We start from the raw sequence: 15578 nt of genomic DNA, 5'->3' as shown, positions 1-15578 counted from the left end.
CGGACTCCTAAAGTGTTGGGATCACAGGTGTAAGCCACCATGCCTGGCCTATCTTTTGATATCATTATTAGCATGTGTTCATTTATACACAGATATTTGTGGGTTTTTTATTAGCTCCTGTAAATATTTTCATTATCTGATATGTTTTTATTTATTTGCTATGACTATATCCTATCATTAGAATTTAACCCCTCAGAGCAGGGACCTTGCATATGTTACTCATCATTATATCTCTAAAGCCTACAACAGTGCCTGGTACATGGTAGATACTCAATAAATAATTATTTAAAAAATGGACACAGTGTATTTGTAACTGTAAAAGTTAAATAACATTTCACCACATTTACATGCTATCAGTGTGCTTAGTTATTCATTAAAAGTTAGACATGTGGGCTGGGTGTGGCGGCACATGCCTGTAATGCCAGCAGTCAGGGAGGCTGAGGTGAGTGGATCACTTGAGCCCAGGAGTTCAAGACCAGACTGGGCAACATGGCAAAACCCTGTGATATGGTTTGGCTCTGTGTCCCCACCCAAATCTCATGTTGAACTGTAATTCCCAGTGTTGGGGGAGGGACCAGGTGGGAGGTGACTGGATCATGGGGGCAGATTTCCCTCATGCTGTTCTCATGATAGTGAGTTCTCATGAGATCTGATGGTTTTTGAAGTGTGCACATCTCTCTCTCGCTCGCTCTCTCCAGCCCCACCTCCACTCCAACATGTGAGGATGTACTTGCTTTCCCTTCACCCTCTGCCACAATTGTAGGTTTCCTGAAGCCTCCTAGTCATGCTTCCTGTGAAGCCTGCGGAACTGTGAGTCAATTAAACCTCTTTTCTTCATAAATTACCCCAGTGTCAGGTAGTTCTTTATAGTAATGTGAGAACAGATGGATACACCCCGTCTCTACCAAAAAATACAATTAGCTGGACATAGTGGCATGTGCCTGTAGTCTCAACTACTTGGAAGGCTGAAATGGGAGGATTGCTTGAGCCTGGGAGGCGGAGGTTGCAGTGAGCTGAGACTGCACCACCGCAAAGGCAACAGACATTACCTTAAAAAAAAAAAAAAAAAAGGCGGGCGCGGTGGCTCAAGCCTGTAATCCCAGCACTTTGGGAGGCCGAGACGGGTGGATCACGAGGTCAGGAGATCGAGACCATCCTGGCGAACACTGTGAAACTCCGTCTCTACTAAAAAATACAAAAAACTAGCCGGGCGAGGTGGCGGGCGCCTGTAGTCCCAGCTACTCGGGAGGCTGAGGCAGGAGAATGGCGTGAACCCGGGAGGCGGAGCTTGCAGTGAGCTGAGATCCGGCCACTGCACTCCAGCCCCGGCGACAGAGCAAGACTCCGTCTCAAAAAAAAAAAAAAAAAAAAAAAAAAAAAAAAAAAAGGTTAGGCATGTGAATATTCTCACTTTTGGCTTCCTTATTGTCAAGAGGAGACCGATTTAAGGATTAGTCTGAGAGAAGATTAGCTCTTAAATAAACAGTATGAAAAACAGAATTGAACGAATAGATCAATAGAAATGAAATAGATAATTTCATTTAAAGTACCATTTCAATCCTCTCTCCATAAACTTTTTTTAAAAAGAGACAGGGGTTTTGCTCTGTTGTCTAGGCTGGAGTGCAATAGTCATTGCTCACTGTGACCTCCAACGCAAATGATCCTCCTGCCTTAGTCTCCTAAGTAGCTAGGAAAACAGGTGTGCAGCACCACGCCCAACTAATTTTTAAATTTTTTCATAGAGACAGAGTCTCACTTTGTTGGCAGCTGGTTCAAGCTCCTAGGCTCAAGTGATTCTCCTGCCTATGCCTTCCCTAAACTTTTTAATTCGTTCACTAACAAGCGTGGCAACTGACAGATTTAAAGGTTTTACGTATGTGTGTAAAAAGAATGGTGGGACACAGGCAATAGAAAAAGACATGGGGGGTTGGGTGCACTGGCTCACACCTGTAATCCCAGCTCTGGGAGCCCAAGGTGGGAGGATTACGCTGGGCAACAGAGTGAGACCCTGGTCTCGATTTAAAAAAATAAAAGGTTAAAAAAAAGAGATAAAGACATGGGGTGGGAAAAAGTCTGTAGAGGTATTTTTAGTCAAAAGACTAGGTTTAACACTTTGTTGCTCATCACAGGTCACTTTTCTTGGGCAAGTTGGGTAACTCTCTGAGGTTCTGTTTTCACATCTGTAAAATGGGGATACCACCATCTCCTACACAAGATTGTTACTAGGACTAAGTTCTCTGCAACCATAAAACTCGGCTTTTATTGGGAGAAAATGGAAGTGAGGATAAATACTCACATTGGATTACCAACTCTTAAGTCATCATTAAGACTTGATAACAGTCCTCCAGGGAAAGACTACATTGCTGTACAGAGGCTACACTTTAACTCAGGGATGATGAAGTCTGATAATGAATACAGGCATACAAATCTGTAACCTGTGTAGTAATTATAAATTTTAGTGACACGGCCTGTTGAATGATGAGGGTAGTACCACGCCAAACATGCAATAATGACTTTTTCATCAAGTTTATTAAAAGACTTTTTTTTTTTTTTTGGAGACGGAGTCTCGCTCTGTCGCCCAGGCTGGAGTGCAGTGGCGTGATCTCGGCTCACTGCAAACTCCGCCTCCCAGGTTCATGCCATTCTCCTGCCTCAGCCTCCCGAGCAGCTGGGACTATACAGGTGCCTGCCACGGTGACCGGCTACTTTTTTGTATTTTTAGTAGAGACGGGGTTTCACCGTGTTAGCCTGGACGGTCTCAATCTCCTGACCTCATGATCCACCCGTCTCGGACTCCCAAAGTGCTGGGATTACAGGCATGAGCCACCGCGCCTGGCCTAAAAGATACTTTATATATGTTAACCTATTAAGTACTATACCCACCACTTCCATTAATTAAAGGTAGGACTCTCCAATAAAACCTAAAAACAAAAAAGCTACAGTTAGATTACTAACAATAGAGGCACTGTTTTTAGTTTAGTTTTGTGTTTAAAGCATGAGGGATTTTAAGGACCGTAAGTTCCTGATTTGTAAAATCAAGTCATGTACAGATGGCTCTAAACACAAAAATGAAAAAAAATTATTAATAGTTTCAAGGATTCAAAGAATCCATACAAAATAGTACCAAAACTAAGCTAGGGAAATATTCTCTGAAAGCCTAAACTTTGATCCATTATAAAATTAACACTTACCTCATCGTACATGAACTGTAGAGTCAGAGCTGACTTGCCCACGCCACCACTGCCCACCATGATGACTTTGTGTAAGGCCAAAGAATTCTGACCCTTGGGCTTATTTGCGGCCATCTTGTGTCTCAGTTTTCACCAAAGGATTAAGAAGAATCTAAGAAGAAAGAAAGAATAAGTAATGCTCAGTACATTCTTCTTCAGAATTCCAGCGTAAGAGATTATGTCCTTAGAGTTCAATATACTACTTTTCAATCTGTAGTGATTTTAAACAGATGGTAAATGAAGTATGCTCACTTAGGGGAAGAACCATTAACCATTTATCAGAGAATATCATGGCAATAAATCAAGCCTATGACTCAAGGGCATTTCTCTTAAAATAGTTGGGTTTCAGTAATGAGCTATGATCACATGTGAAAATTTTCTAGTATAACTGCATGCTGACAATAATGGGGTATCAGCTGCACTGCAGTATGTCCACACAGACATGAAAGCAGGCTACAGGATCTCTGTTTTCACACTAATTTACACTGGCAATAATTAAAGAGATGTTTCTTCCTTTTTTTTTTTTTTGAGATGGAGTCTTGCTCTGTCACTCAGGCTGGAGTGCAGTGGCGTGATCTTGGCTTACTGCAGCCTTCACCTCCCAGGTTCAAGCGATTCTTGTGCCTCAGCCTCCTGAGTAGCGCACCACCATGCTTGGCTAGCTTTTGCATTTTAGTAGAGACAGGGTTTCGCCATGTTGGCTAGGCTGGTCTCAAACTCCTGGCCTCAAATGATCCGCCTGCCTTGGCCTCGCAAAGTGTTGGGATTACAGGCGTGAGCCACCACGCCCCCAACCAAGATGTTTCTCTTGAGTAAGAAACAAGTGACCAAAAAAAAGACTGCTAATGTGTTTATTACATCATGCCTCACATTAAGGACCTCACTGAAATGTTTACTTACTGCTATTTTATAGAAGAAGACATCCCAACAACTTGGTAGTAGAATTATAAACAGAATCCAACACCGTATATCCCAACTAACAGATTACTGGAACATTTGTTTCTTGGGATGGATGGCCAATCTAACAATGCTTGGATCTAGCATGCCTTCACTTTTCTCAGAGCATGCATTGTTTAATACATTTTTACACTCAGTGTGGAGAGGCCAGGTTTTTACAGAAGTTGTAGTGGTGATGTGCACTAATGGCATCCAGTTACCTTTGGCCACGCTTACTTGGCCTTAGAAAGAATCCTGTGAGGCCACAACAAACACTCTGAATGTGTGTGGAGATCCAAGCAAAGAGACTTTTTGTTATTAGGGGGTTGCACCCTTTGTCCTCAGCAACTCTTTGACTTGTTTTGGACACAAACAGCTTTCTAAGTTGCAGCTCCCAGAACCATGCCCCTCCTGTTTACCTTTCTATCTTGGGCCAATCCTTCCTAGCTCAGCTGCATCAGACCCACAATGGTCTCCTTCTGTTCTTCACTCTTCTATGCCTCTTGGCCTTTGCCATGCAGCTTCCTTTGTCTGGTATATTCTTATTCTATCTGGCTAACTCCTCTTGGTTTTTGGGTCTCAGCCTTACCCGAAACTCTCAACCTAAATTAGGTTCTTCTCTGCTCTATGCTCTCAGATAGCATCTGCTACTTTTCCTTCTTCATAACCCTTATCACAAGTTGAAATTGCCTGAATATGTATTAGGTTGGTGTGAAAGTAATTGCAGTTTTGGCCATTACTTTCAATAGCAAAATCGCAATTACTTTTGCACCAACTTAATAGTATTTCTCTAGTATACCAGAAACAGTGAGTTCAGGGCCATTTCCATTTGGGTTAATAGTCTGTTTAATGTAACTAACATGGCTGGCAAAATCAGCCACTTAGTGCAAAAGTGTTGAATGAATGAATGAATGAATGAATGAATACACAAATGTTTGCAGTCTGACTTAACCCTGAGGAATACTTTAGGCCAAGCTTGTCCAACCTGCGGCCCATGGGCCACATGCAGCCCTTTGAATGCTCAACACAAATTTGAAAACTTTCTTAAAACATTATGCAACTTTTCTTTCTTTCTTTTTTTTTTTTTGCTCATCAGCTATCGTTAGTGTATTCGATGTCTGGTCCAAGACAATTCTTCTTCCAATGTGGCCCAGGGAAGCCAAAAGATTGGACCTCTGCTTTTAGGCTGTACTGGTGTAAAGTAGCTCTTCGTACTAGAGGTTCAATCACAAGCAGGGGTCAGGACAATCTGCCATGGGTCTGTGCCTCACATACGGGATTTACAGGGCACCCAAGAGCGGGGCACGGCTTCAGGTCCCAACCATAAATCATTTCCATATGCCTGTTTCCCCAATACAGAAAAGTATTAAGAATAATCCGCCATAATCCTCTTGTCCATTTAACAATATGAACAAGCTAACATACCTTCTTGGAGACTGCTTTCAATCTACACTTAACGTAACTGAGATCACGTATACATAAATGCATTTTTTTCATCCTGTTCTTATCATTGTATCAAAAGCATTTTAGCAGAATCAGTTTGAACTGTTAAGTGTATGGCAAAAAAATTTACACTTACAGGCTAAGAGTTCAATTTTATTCAACAAACATGAATTCAGCTGCTCTTTGACTTGGGTATGGAGAACAAGACCATCTGATTGTGAGTGCTTATCATTGCTCAAAAACAATGAAAATTACAGTACACTGTAGGTAACTAAAAGTCTGAAAGATACCAAATCTAAGCCAGTTTATGAAGCATGCTGTTGCTGGTGTTTCTAAACACGTCAGGAAGTGACTTCTTTATTATGATTCTTACTTGCTGGCAGTTATAATCATGTCACAGCTAATATATCTATTGTTTTATTTTTAAAACAGTTCATATCACATGAGCTCAGGGCATTACCATATCAATTAATACTCTAAGAGTTGTGTGTGTGTATGTGCTCAAAAGAAAACACTTAGCAGTCACTACAATTGGGTTAAAACACTTTTCCTTCTAGAACAATTTAAAATACAATCTGTGACTCAGAAAAGGCAGAGATTTCCAAGGACGTTTTTCCAAAGTGCAAACATTTCCTAATAACTATGAGCTGCACACTCCAGACTATTAAGGGGCTATCCAGCCGGGCGCGGTGGCTCAAGCCTGTAATCCCAGTACTTTGGGAGGCTGAGACGGGCGGATCACGAGGTCAGGAGATCAAGACCATCCTGGCTGACATGGTGAAACCCCGTCTCTACTAAAAAATACAAAAAAACTAGCCGGGCGAGGTGGCGGGTGCCTGTAGTCCAGCTACTCGGGAGGCTGAGGCAGGAGAATGGCGTGAACCCGGGAGGCGGAGCTTGCAGTGAGCTGAGATCCGGCCACTGCACTCCAGCCTGAGTGACAGAGCGAGACCCCATCTCAAAAAAAAAAAAAAAAAAAAAAAAAGAGGCTATCCAGGAAAAGCAGCTCCTGCCAAGGAAAAACTACACAACCCCCATTTTAAAAGACTTGGAACTCCACCACTTAATTCCCAAGCCCTGGTCAAGATATTGTTTCGAATGATAAACAAGCCAAAGATCCTGCCTATGTGGAACTTAAGACAAACACATACACAAATAAGCAAATAACATTAGTGCAAAGTGCAATGAAAAAAAAATAAGGCAGCAATGGGGGGAGGAGCTACTTTAACCAGATGGTCAAGGATGACTCCTCTGAAGAGGTGGCATTTGAGCTGAGACCTGAATGTTTTGAAGAAACTAGTCAGCTCTGAGGGGAGAGCATTCCAGACACAGGGAATAACAAGTACAAAGAACTCAGAAGGGGGTGGGAGTGGGGAGCCTGTTCTAGGGACCAGAAGAAGGCCAAAGTAGATGAAGCCTAGTGTCAGTCTGTTTCTTGTTGCTATAACAGAATTATCTGAGACTGGGTAATTTATTTTTTAAAAAGAAATTTATTTCTTACAGTTCTGAAGGCTGGGAATCTCAAGAGTATGGTGACAACATCTACATGGCTTCTGGTGGAAGACATCACATGGCAAATGGGCAAGTTTGCTGCCTCTTATAAAGCCACCAGTCCCATCATGGGGGCCCTACCCTGATGATCTTATTTAATCCTAATTACCTCCCAAAGCCTCACTGCTAATCAACATATGAATTTGGGGATTAAATTTCCAACACATGGCCAGATGCAGTGGCTCATGCCTATAATCCCAGCACTTTGGGAGGCCGAGGCGAGTGGATTAGTTGAGGTCAGGAGACCAGCCGGCAACACGGTGAAACCCTGTCTCTACTAAAAATACAAAAAAAGTAGTGGGGTGTGGTGGCAGGTGCCTGTAAACCTAGCTACACGGGAGGCTGGGACAGAAGAATCACTTGAACCCAGGAGGTGGAGGCTGCAGTGAGCCAAGATCCAGCCTGGGCAACAGAGTGAGACTCTGTCTTAGAAAGAAAAACAAATTTCCAACACATGAAATTTGCAGGACACATTTAAACCACAGCATTTAGTGAATGACTGGAGAGTAAGAGGAGGTAAAACTGACAGGTAGGCAGAGAGTGAATCACAAAAAGCCTTGAAGGCCCTGGAAGTGTTTGGATTTTACTAGAACTGCAATGGGAAGCCTCTGGAGTTTTTAAGAAGGATAGTGGCAAAATTTGGGTTTTTAAGAAGATTACCCTGATTGGTGTGTAGAGAATGGACAGTGGAAGTGGCAAGAGTTGAAAGTACAGGAGGCTATCCCATTAATCTACGCAAGAGAGGATAGAGGCTTGGGGTACAGCAGCAGTAACGGTATTACTAGTTCCCGTATAACTACTAATACCTCCTATACTGGGTTAACGAACATTTACTGACCACTCGCTAAGTGTGAGGCACTGTTCTGAGCACTCTGCACATACTAATTCAGCTGAGTACTACATTTCAGATATTTACAATCCTAGATGGTATGTACTATTTTAACTTCATTTAACAGATGAGGAATCTGGGTCACAGATGTCGACTTGCTCAAGACTAAGCCAGAATTCAAACTGAGGCAACCTGGCTCTCCTAACCACTATGTTATTTGGGATACATTTTGAAGAAACAGTTGATAGGACTTCCTGATTGATTGGATGGGAGAAAACAAGACTAACCTTTAAGTTTTTGTCCCAAATATCTGAACGTTAGGCACCTCTATCTAAGATGGAGAATCAAGAAGGAATAGGTCTGGGAAAGAAATCCCAAGCTCTGCTTGCACATTAGACATTTCAACTGGAGTTGAACAAGAAAAACTGAATATTTTAGTCTAGAGTTCAGGGTTGAGAGTAGAGATGGAAAAAAAATTGCATGTCAGTTTACAGATGATATTTAAAGTCACAAGACTGAATGAGCTTTCTTAGGGACAAGAGGAAGACAGATATGAGAAAGTGGCAAAGGAAAGAGCCCTGAAACAACTCAATAGGCTAGTTCAGCAGGAGATCTAGTGATCGCACAGTCACTGAGGCTGGCTGACTTAAATCCTGCTGACAGACTGAGGTGAGATATGAGGAGAGACAAAAAGAGAGCTAATTTTGTGCAAGATGGAGGTTGTTGGTAATTTTGGGAAGAGTCATTTCACCAGTTGAGGTAGAATGAGGTGGACAGTGCATGCCTGTAATCCCAGCTACTTGGGAGACTGAGGCATGAGAATCGCTTGAACCCGGGAGGTGGAGGCTGCAGTGAGCCAAGATCCAAGATTGCACCACTGCACGCCAGCCTGAGCTAGACCGACTCTGTCTGAAAAAAAAAAAAGGAATAGAGTGGGTTTGGGTGGAAGAGAAACAGAAGGTAGAGAATTGGATTTTTACTCTCAAGATGAATGGAGAAATGCAATCAGAAGGGGAAAGTGTTGTTAGGAAAAGGGCTTTTTGTTTGGCTGCTTTTAAAATATTATTAAGGGATGTGTGCATGACAATCATCCAAGACAGGCATAAATTAATGATCTAGAAGGCAGGGTGAACTCTAGGAGCAAAGTTCTGGAGTGAACCAGAAGAATTAGGACCCGGAACATAACAGGAGCAGGGACATCTCTTCCTTCGTAATGGGAGGTGAGGCAATGCAAAGAATAGGGGTATAGGTGCCGGCTGTAGGTAGATATATTTGACTGTATCTGTATTTCTTCAATGAAATACAACCACAGATAATTTTGTGAGGGAGTCGGAATTCAAAAGCAAGCCTGTCTAGATAGATCAATAGAACAGAATATACACACTAGATTCAAATACATACTGTAGTGTAGTGTGTAATAAATGGTGGCACTTCAAATGGGGGTGGGGAAGACGGAGAATAATTCAACAGGTAGTGTTTGGACAACTGTTGAGCCAACTGGAAAAAAATAAAAGTTGGATCTATTCTCCTCATACCAATATAAAGCCTAAGTGGATCAAAGATTTAAGTGACAAAATGAAATCACAAAGGCACAAGGAAAAAAGCATGAAAGAATTGAATTGTTTGATAATCTTTTTTTTATCTTCTTTTTTTTTTTTGAGACAGTCTCGCTCTGTCACCCAGGCTGGAGTGCAGTGGTGCACTCTAGGCTCGCTGCAAACTCTGCCTCCTGGGTTCATGTGATTCTACTGCCTTAGCCTTCCGAGTAGCTGGGATTACAGGCATGCGTCACCATGCCCAGCTAGTGTGTGTGTGTGTGTGTGTGTGTGTGTGTATATTTTTTTTTTTTTTTTTTTTTTTTTGAGACAGAGTTTTACTCTTGTTGCCCTGGCTGGAGTGCAACCCCTGGTTCAAGCAATTCTCCTGCCTAAGCCTCCCGAGTAGCTGGGACTACAGGTGCATGCCACCATATCCAGCTAATTTTGTATTTTTAGTAGAGATGGGTTTTCTCCATGTTTGTCAGGCTGGTCTTAAACTCCCGACCTCAGGTGATCTGCCTGCCTTGGCCTCCCAAAGTGTTGGGACTACAGGCATGAGTCACAGTGCCTGGCCTGTTTCATAACCTTAAGTGGGGAAGGTCTAAAGTATTACATAAAACTCAAGTCATAAGTTTGAAAAATTTTACTACTGAAAAAATTTCTGGCCAGGTGCAGTGGCTCACGCCTGTAATCCCAGCACTTTGGGAAGCCGAGGTGGGTGATCATGAGGTCAAGAGTTTGAGACCAGCCTTGCCAACATAGTGAAACCCCATCTCTACTAAAAATATAAATATAGCCAGGCATGGTGGCGCATGGCTGTAGTCCCAGATACTCAGGAGGCTGAGGCAGGAAACTCGCTTAAAATTGGGAGGCGGAGGTTGCAGTGAGCCGAGACTGCACCACTGCACTCCAGCCTAGGCAACAGAGGGAGAGTCCATCTAAAAAAAAAAATTCTGCATGGCAAAATCTTCTAAAAGCGAAGTAAAAAGATAAAACTGTGGAAAACATCTGCAATTCATTTTACAGATAAGAGATGATTTCTCTATATAAAAAACTATACCCCACTTCTCACTACTGCACTTGACTAGTCTTTAAAGAAGTTACCATAAATAAAATAAAAAACTGTAGGAAATTGGGCAAAAAATATGAGTAGTCACAGAAAAGGATATACAAATGACTCTAAGTATACTTGACCTCACTGATAAATAATACAAATAAAACTACATTGGGATAACGTTTTATCCATCAAATTAATAACTGTATGTTTGCAAGGGCTAGCAAACCACAGCCCCATGGAATTGTTTTCGTACGGCCTGTAAGTTAAGAAGGGTTTTTATGTTTTTGAAGGGTCGTAATTAAAATCAAACCAAACCAAAAAGAATATGCAACAGAGAATGTGGCTTGCAAGCCTAAAATATTTTCTGTCGGCCCTTTACAGAAAACTTTTATCTATCCCTGGTGTAGAGAAATAGGCATATTCAATGATTGCTGGTGGAACTGTAAATCTGATATACAGAATAATATGCAACCACAAAAAATGAGGAAGCTCTTTATGCACTGAAATAGAAGGAACTCCAACACAGAGTTAAAATGAAAAAAAAAAAAAAAGATGCAGAACAACACATCCCGTATGCTATGCATTGCCTAAAAACATTAAAACAAAAAAGGAACATTCAGGATTTGCCTGTTCATATATTTGGAAGGATTTTTTTTTAAACGGTAACACAAGTTTGTCTGTGAAAATGGAAACTAAGTCACTACAGAAGTCAGAGAGTATACCATTTTGTACATTTGATTTTTGTATCATGTAAATGTATAACTTATTTAAAAAATATAATTAAAACTAGTCATAAATCAACGAAGCCCAGGTATTTATTGTACTCGGCAAAACTGCAATTAACTATGTTCTTGGTACCTTATATAAACTAGAAATTAGAGGTGTGAGCTTGAATTTTAATTAAAACACAACTTACCCACATGTACACGCCTTTGTATTTTTCCACTTCAAATGTGCAGGGACCCTTGAATTTCGAATTGTGTGACTTATTTCGCTCCTCAATTATTTTCTGTCTCTCACTGTTCAACTTTTTAAAGTGATGTCCTAGAATAATACTATAGAACCTATTTGGAGTGATGGGTGGGCTTCAAGTTTTCAAGTTCACTGTTTTTCTCTGCTTCATCCAGAAACTAGACACCTACACCATGTTCATATGAGCTACTTAAGTTACTTCCTTTCTTCTTTCCTCCATTTTTCCTTCTCTCCAAAAATACACCCAGGGCCTACCTTATTACATAAGGCACTGTGCTAAGTGCTGGAGCTATGGAATCCTGCCCTTGTATATTTAGTTAACAGGTCCCACAATGTATTAGTTTCCTGTTGCTGCAGCAGCAAATTACCACAAAATGAGTGGCTTAAAACAACACACATTTCTTCTGTTACAGTACTGGATGCCAGAAGCCCAAATGAATCTTAAAGGGCTAAAAAGAAGATGTCAACAGAGTTGGTTCCTTGAGGGGGCTTCAGGGGAGAATGTGCTCTTTGCCTCTTTCGCTTCTATAGCCTGGGGCATTCCTTGGCCCCTGGCCGCCATCACAGAAGCACCGCTCTGCTTCTGTGGCCATACTGCCTTCTCCTCTACTAGTCAATCTCAAACCTCCCTTTACTTCCCTTTTATAAGACACTTGTGATTCCTTTGGCCCATCCAGATGATCCAGAATAATCTCCTCACCTCAAAATCCTTAATTATGCTGGCAAAATTCCTTTTTGTCACATAGGGCAACATTCACAGGTTCTAGGAGTTAGGACATGGATATTTTGTGGGGCCATTACTCAGCCTACTGCTTACCACACACAGGGGAGTGGGTCAAGGAGCTTCGGACCACAAATCTTCAATGCAGACTCTAAACTCTCTATTTTAAACTTTAAAAATTTTTCTAAAAAACAATCAACTCGGGTTTTTCAATACTTACTAAGGAATACTCTACCAAGTAAGGTGTCAAATACCCTACGCCTGCCAAAACAAAAACCCCAATGATCTTTGTATGCCCAGAATTCATTATTATCTTCTTTAGACTTTTGATACAGAAGCTCATTACAGGATAAGCATCGCTAATCCAAAAATCCAAAATGTGAAATGCTCCCAAATTCAACACTTTTTTAGTGATGACATGACCCTTGAAGGAAACGCTCATAGGAGCATTTGGGATTTTTGGATTAGGGATGCTGAACCAGTTAAGTATAATGCAGATATTCTAAAGACTGAAAAAAATCCAAAATCCCAAACACTTCTGATCCCAAGCATTTCGGATCAAGGATACACAACCTGTTTTAGGCTTCAGTCTAATAATAGTATTGGCTGGTAAAAGTTGTGAGAGTCCTTTTTAATAAAGAGATTCAAGGAAGCATTTCCCTTGCCTCTGATCTGAATGGTACATTAAAGACTTATGATTGGCTGGGCGCAGTGGCTCACGCCTGTAATCCCAGCACTTTGGGAGGCCGAAACGGGTGGATCACAAGGTCAGGAGATCGAGACCATCCTGGCTAACATGGTGAAACCCCATCTCTACTAAAAATACAAAAAATTAGCCGGGTGTAGTGGCGGGTGCCTGTAGTCTCAGCTACTCGGGAGGCTTAGGCAGGAGAATGGTGTGAACCCGGAAGGCAGAGCTTGCAATGAGCTGAGATCAGGCCACTGCACTCCAGCCTGGGCGACAGAGCGAGACTGTCTCAAAAACAAAAACAAAAACAAAGACTTATGATCATTAAAGTTCTGCCCCTATCAAATCATTACAAATCACAAGGAGGTACAGGCCATATTACTGAATGGAAAGTATTTCATATAAACAACTCACACATGATACTCCCTATCTGCATTAAGAATGTTTGCTCAATTAAAAAAACACAGGTAATATAAAATGAACAATTTCAGAAGAGGTAGAATATACATGACCAAGAAAAGGAGATACGCAGTTTTTTTTTTTAATTTCCTGGACATGGTCTCACTCTGTTGCCCAGGCTAGGGTGCAATGGTACCATCACAGCTCACTGCAGCCTTGACCTGCCGGGCTTCAATGACCCTCCCATCTCAGCCACCTGAGTAACTAGGACTACAGGCACGCGCCACCGCCACCACTCTCAGCTAATTTTAAAAATATTTTGTAGAGACAGGGTCTGTGTTGCCCAGGCTGGTCTTGAACGCCTGGGCTCAAGCGATCCTCCCGCCTAGGCCTCCGTGTTAGGATTACTGGCTGAGCCACTGCACCAGGCCCACAAGTATATTTTCCTAACTGACAGAAGAGTAAGTATCATCAACACAGGTTGAGCATCTCTAACCTGAAGATCGGACATGCTCCAAAATCTGAAACTTTCTGAGCATTGACATGATGCCACAAGTAGAAAATTCCACACCTGACCTCATGTGACCTCATGTGGGTTGCAGTCAAAACACAAGTGCACAATACAGTTTATTCAGCATCCCCAAGACCCTCCTAGCCCTCTTCGGCTGCAATGTATCTTTTCTGCACATGCCCAGATTCTCTCATGCAAGCATTCCCACAAAGGGTAGCAAAATGGTTCCATGTATACAAACTTTGTTTCACACACATAATTATTAAAAATTGGCTCACGCCTGTAATCACAGCACTTTGGGAGGCCAAGGCAGCCAGAGCACCTAAGGTAAGGAGTTCGAGACCAGCCTGGCCAAAATGGTGAAACCCTGTTTCTACTGAAAATACAACAAAATCAGTGGGGCGTGGTAGTGTGTGCCTGTAATCCCAGCTATGCAGGAGATGGAGGCAGGAGAATCGCTTGAACCCAGGAGGTGGAGGTTGCAGTAAGCTGAGATCATACCACTGTACTCCAGCCTGGGAAACAGAGGGAGACTCTGACTCAAAAAAAAAAAAAAATTGTATAAAATTACCTTCAGGCTGCTATATGTATAAACTGTATATACATAAACGCATTTCATGTTTAGACTTGGGTCCCATCCCCAAGATATCTCAATATGCATTTGCAAATATTCCAAAATCCAAAAAAATCTTGCAACACTTCTGGTCCCAAGCATTTAGGATAAAGGATACTCAATCTGTACTATTTAACATCTCAGAGCACAGGGAAAGCTTCCAAATTCTTTTTAGCAAGCTAGCCTAACAGTGATGCAAAGTACTGACAAAAATAGAATAAAGACAAAATAGAATGATTGGACTATCACATGAATATGGGGCAAAAAATTCTAAGTAAAAAATGTTAACAGATAGAATCTAGCACATTAAAAGAATAAACCAAAGCGACCAGGTGTGATTCAAACCAGATACAAGAATGGCTTAGAATTTTAGTAAGTCATAATTTCTGATATTAATAGGTGAAAAAAAATCATATCTCTACAGGTTCTAGAATATTTGATAAAATTGCTCATAAAAAAAGTAGAAATAGATTAGTGTTCACTTAATCACATAGGAACTGACGGTCTTAAAACCCAAATCAGGCCCAGTGCAGCAGCTCTAACCTGTAATCCCAGTGCTTTAGGAGGCTAAGGTAGGAGGATGGCTTGAGCCCAGGAGTTTGAGGTTACAGTGAGATATGATTTTGTCACTGCATTACAGCCTGGGCTACATAGTGAGACCCCTCTGTCTTTTTTTTTTTTTTTTTTTGTGCAATGCATGCCTGTAGTTCCAGGTAATTACTTCCAGGCTAATTTTCTTTGTTGAATTTTTTGTAGAGACGAGGTCTCACTATTTTGCCTGGGCTGGTCTTTTTTTTTTTTTTTTTGAGACGGAGTCTCACTCTGTCGCCCGGGCTGGAGTGCAGTGGCCGGATCTCAGCTCACTGCAAGCTCCGCCTCCCGGGTTCATGCCATTCTCCTGCCTCAGCCTCCCGAGTAGCTGGGACTACAGGCGCCCGCCACCTCGCCCGGCTAGATTTTTTTGTATTTTTTAGTAGAGACGGGGTTTCACCGTGTTAGCCAGGATGGTCTCGATCTCCTGACCTTGTGATCCGCCCGTCTCGGCCTCCCAAAGTGCTGGGATTACAGGCTTGAGCCACCGCGCCCGGCC

General features: G+C 41.9%; 1 protein-coding gene across 3 annotated transcripts in view; it reads right to left on the bottom strand.

The window, feature by feature from the left end:
• Positions 1 to 15578, bottom strand: part of RALA (RAS like proto-oncogene A) — an 86651-nt gene that overhangs the window by 19042 nt on the left and 52031 nt on the right. For all 3 annotated transcript variants that reach the window (XM_033193720.1, XM_033193721.1, XM_033193722.1), the window contains one exon: positions 3192 to 3342. In XM_033193720.1, coding sequence (XP_033049611.1) covers positions 3192 to 3305 — 114 coding nt within the window. In that variant the 5' untranslated portion in view covers positions 3306 to 3342. The remainder of the gene's footprint in view (positions 1 to 3191; positions 3343 to 15578) is intronic.

Source organism: Trachypithecus francoisi, unplaced genomic scaffold (genome assembly GCF_009764315.1).
Source record: "Trachypithecus francoisi isolate TF-2019V2 unplaced genomic scaffold, Tfra_2.0 Lachesis_group4, whole genome shotgun sequence".
In the NCBI taxonomy this organism is placed as follows: Eukaryota; Metazoa; Chordata; class Mammalia; order Primates; family Cercopithecidae; genus Trachypithecus; species Trachypithecus francoisi.
Note: the sequence above shows the minus strand (reverse complement) of the source record. Positions and strands in the feature narration are given on the sequence as shown.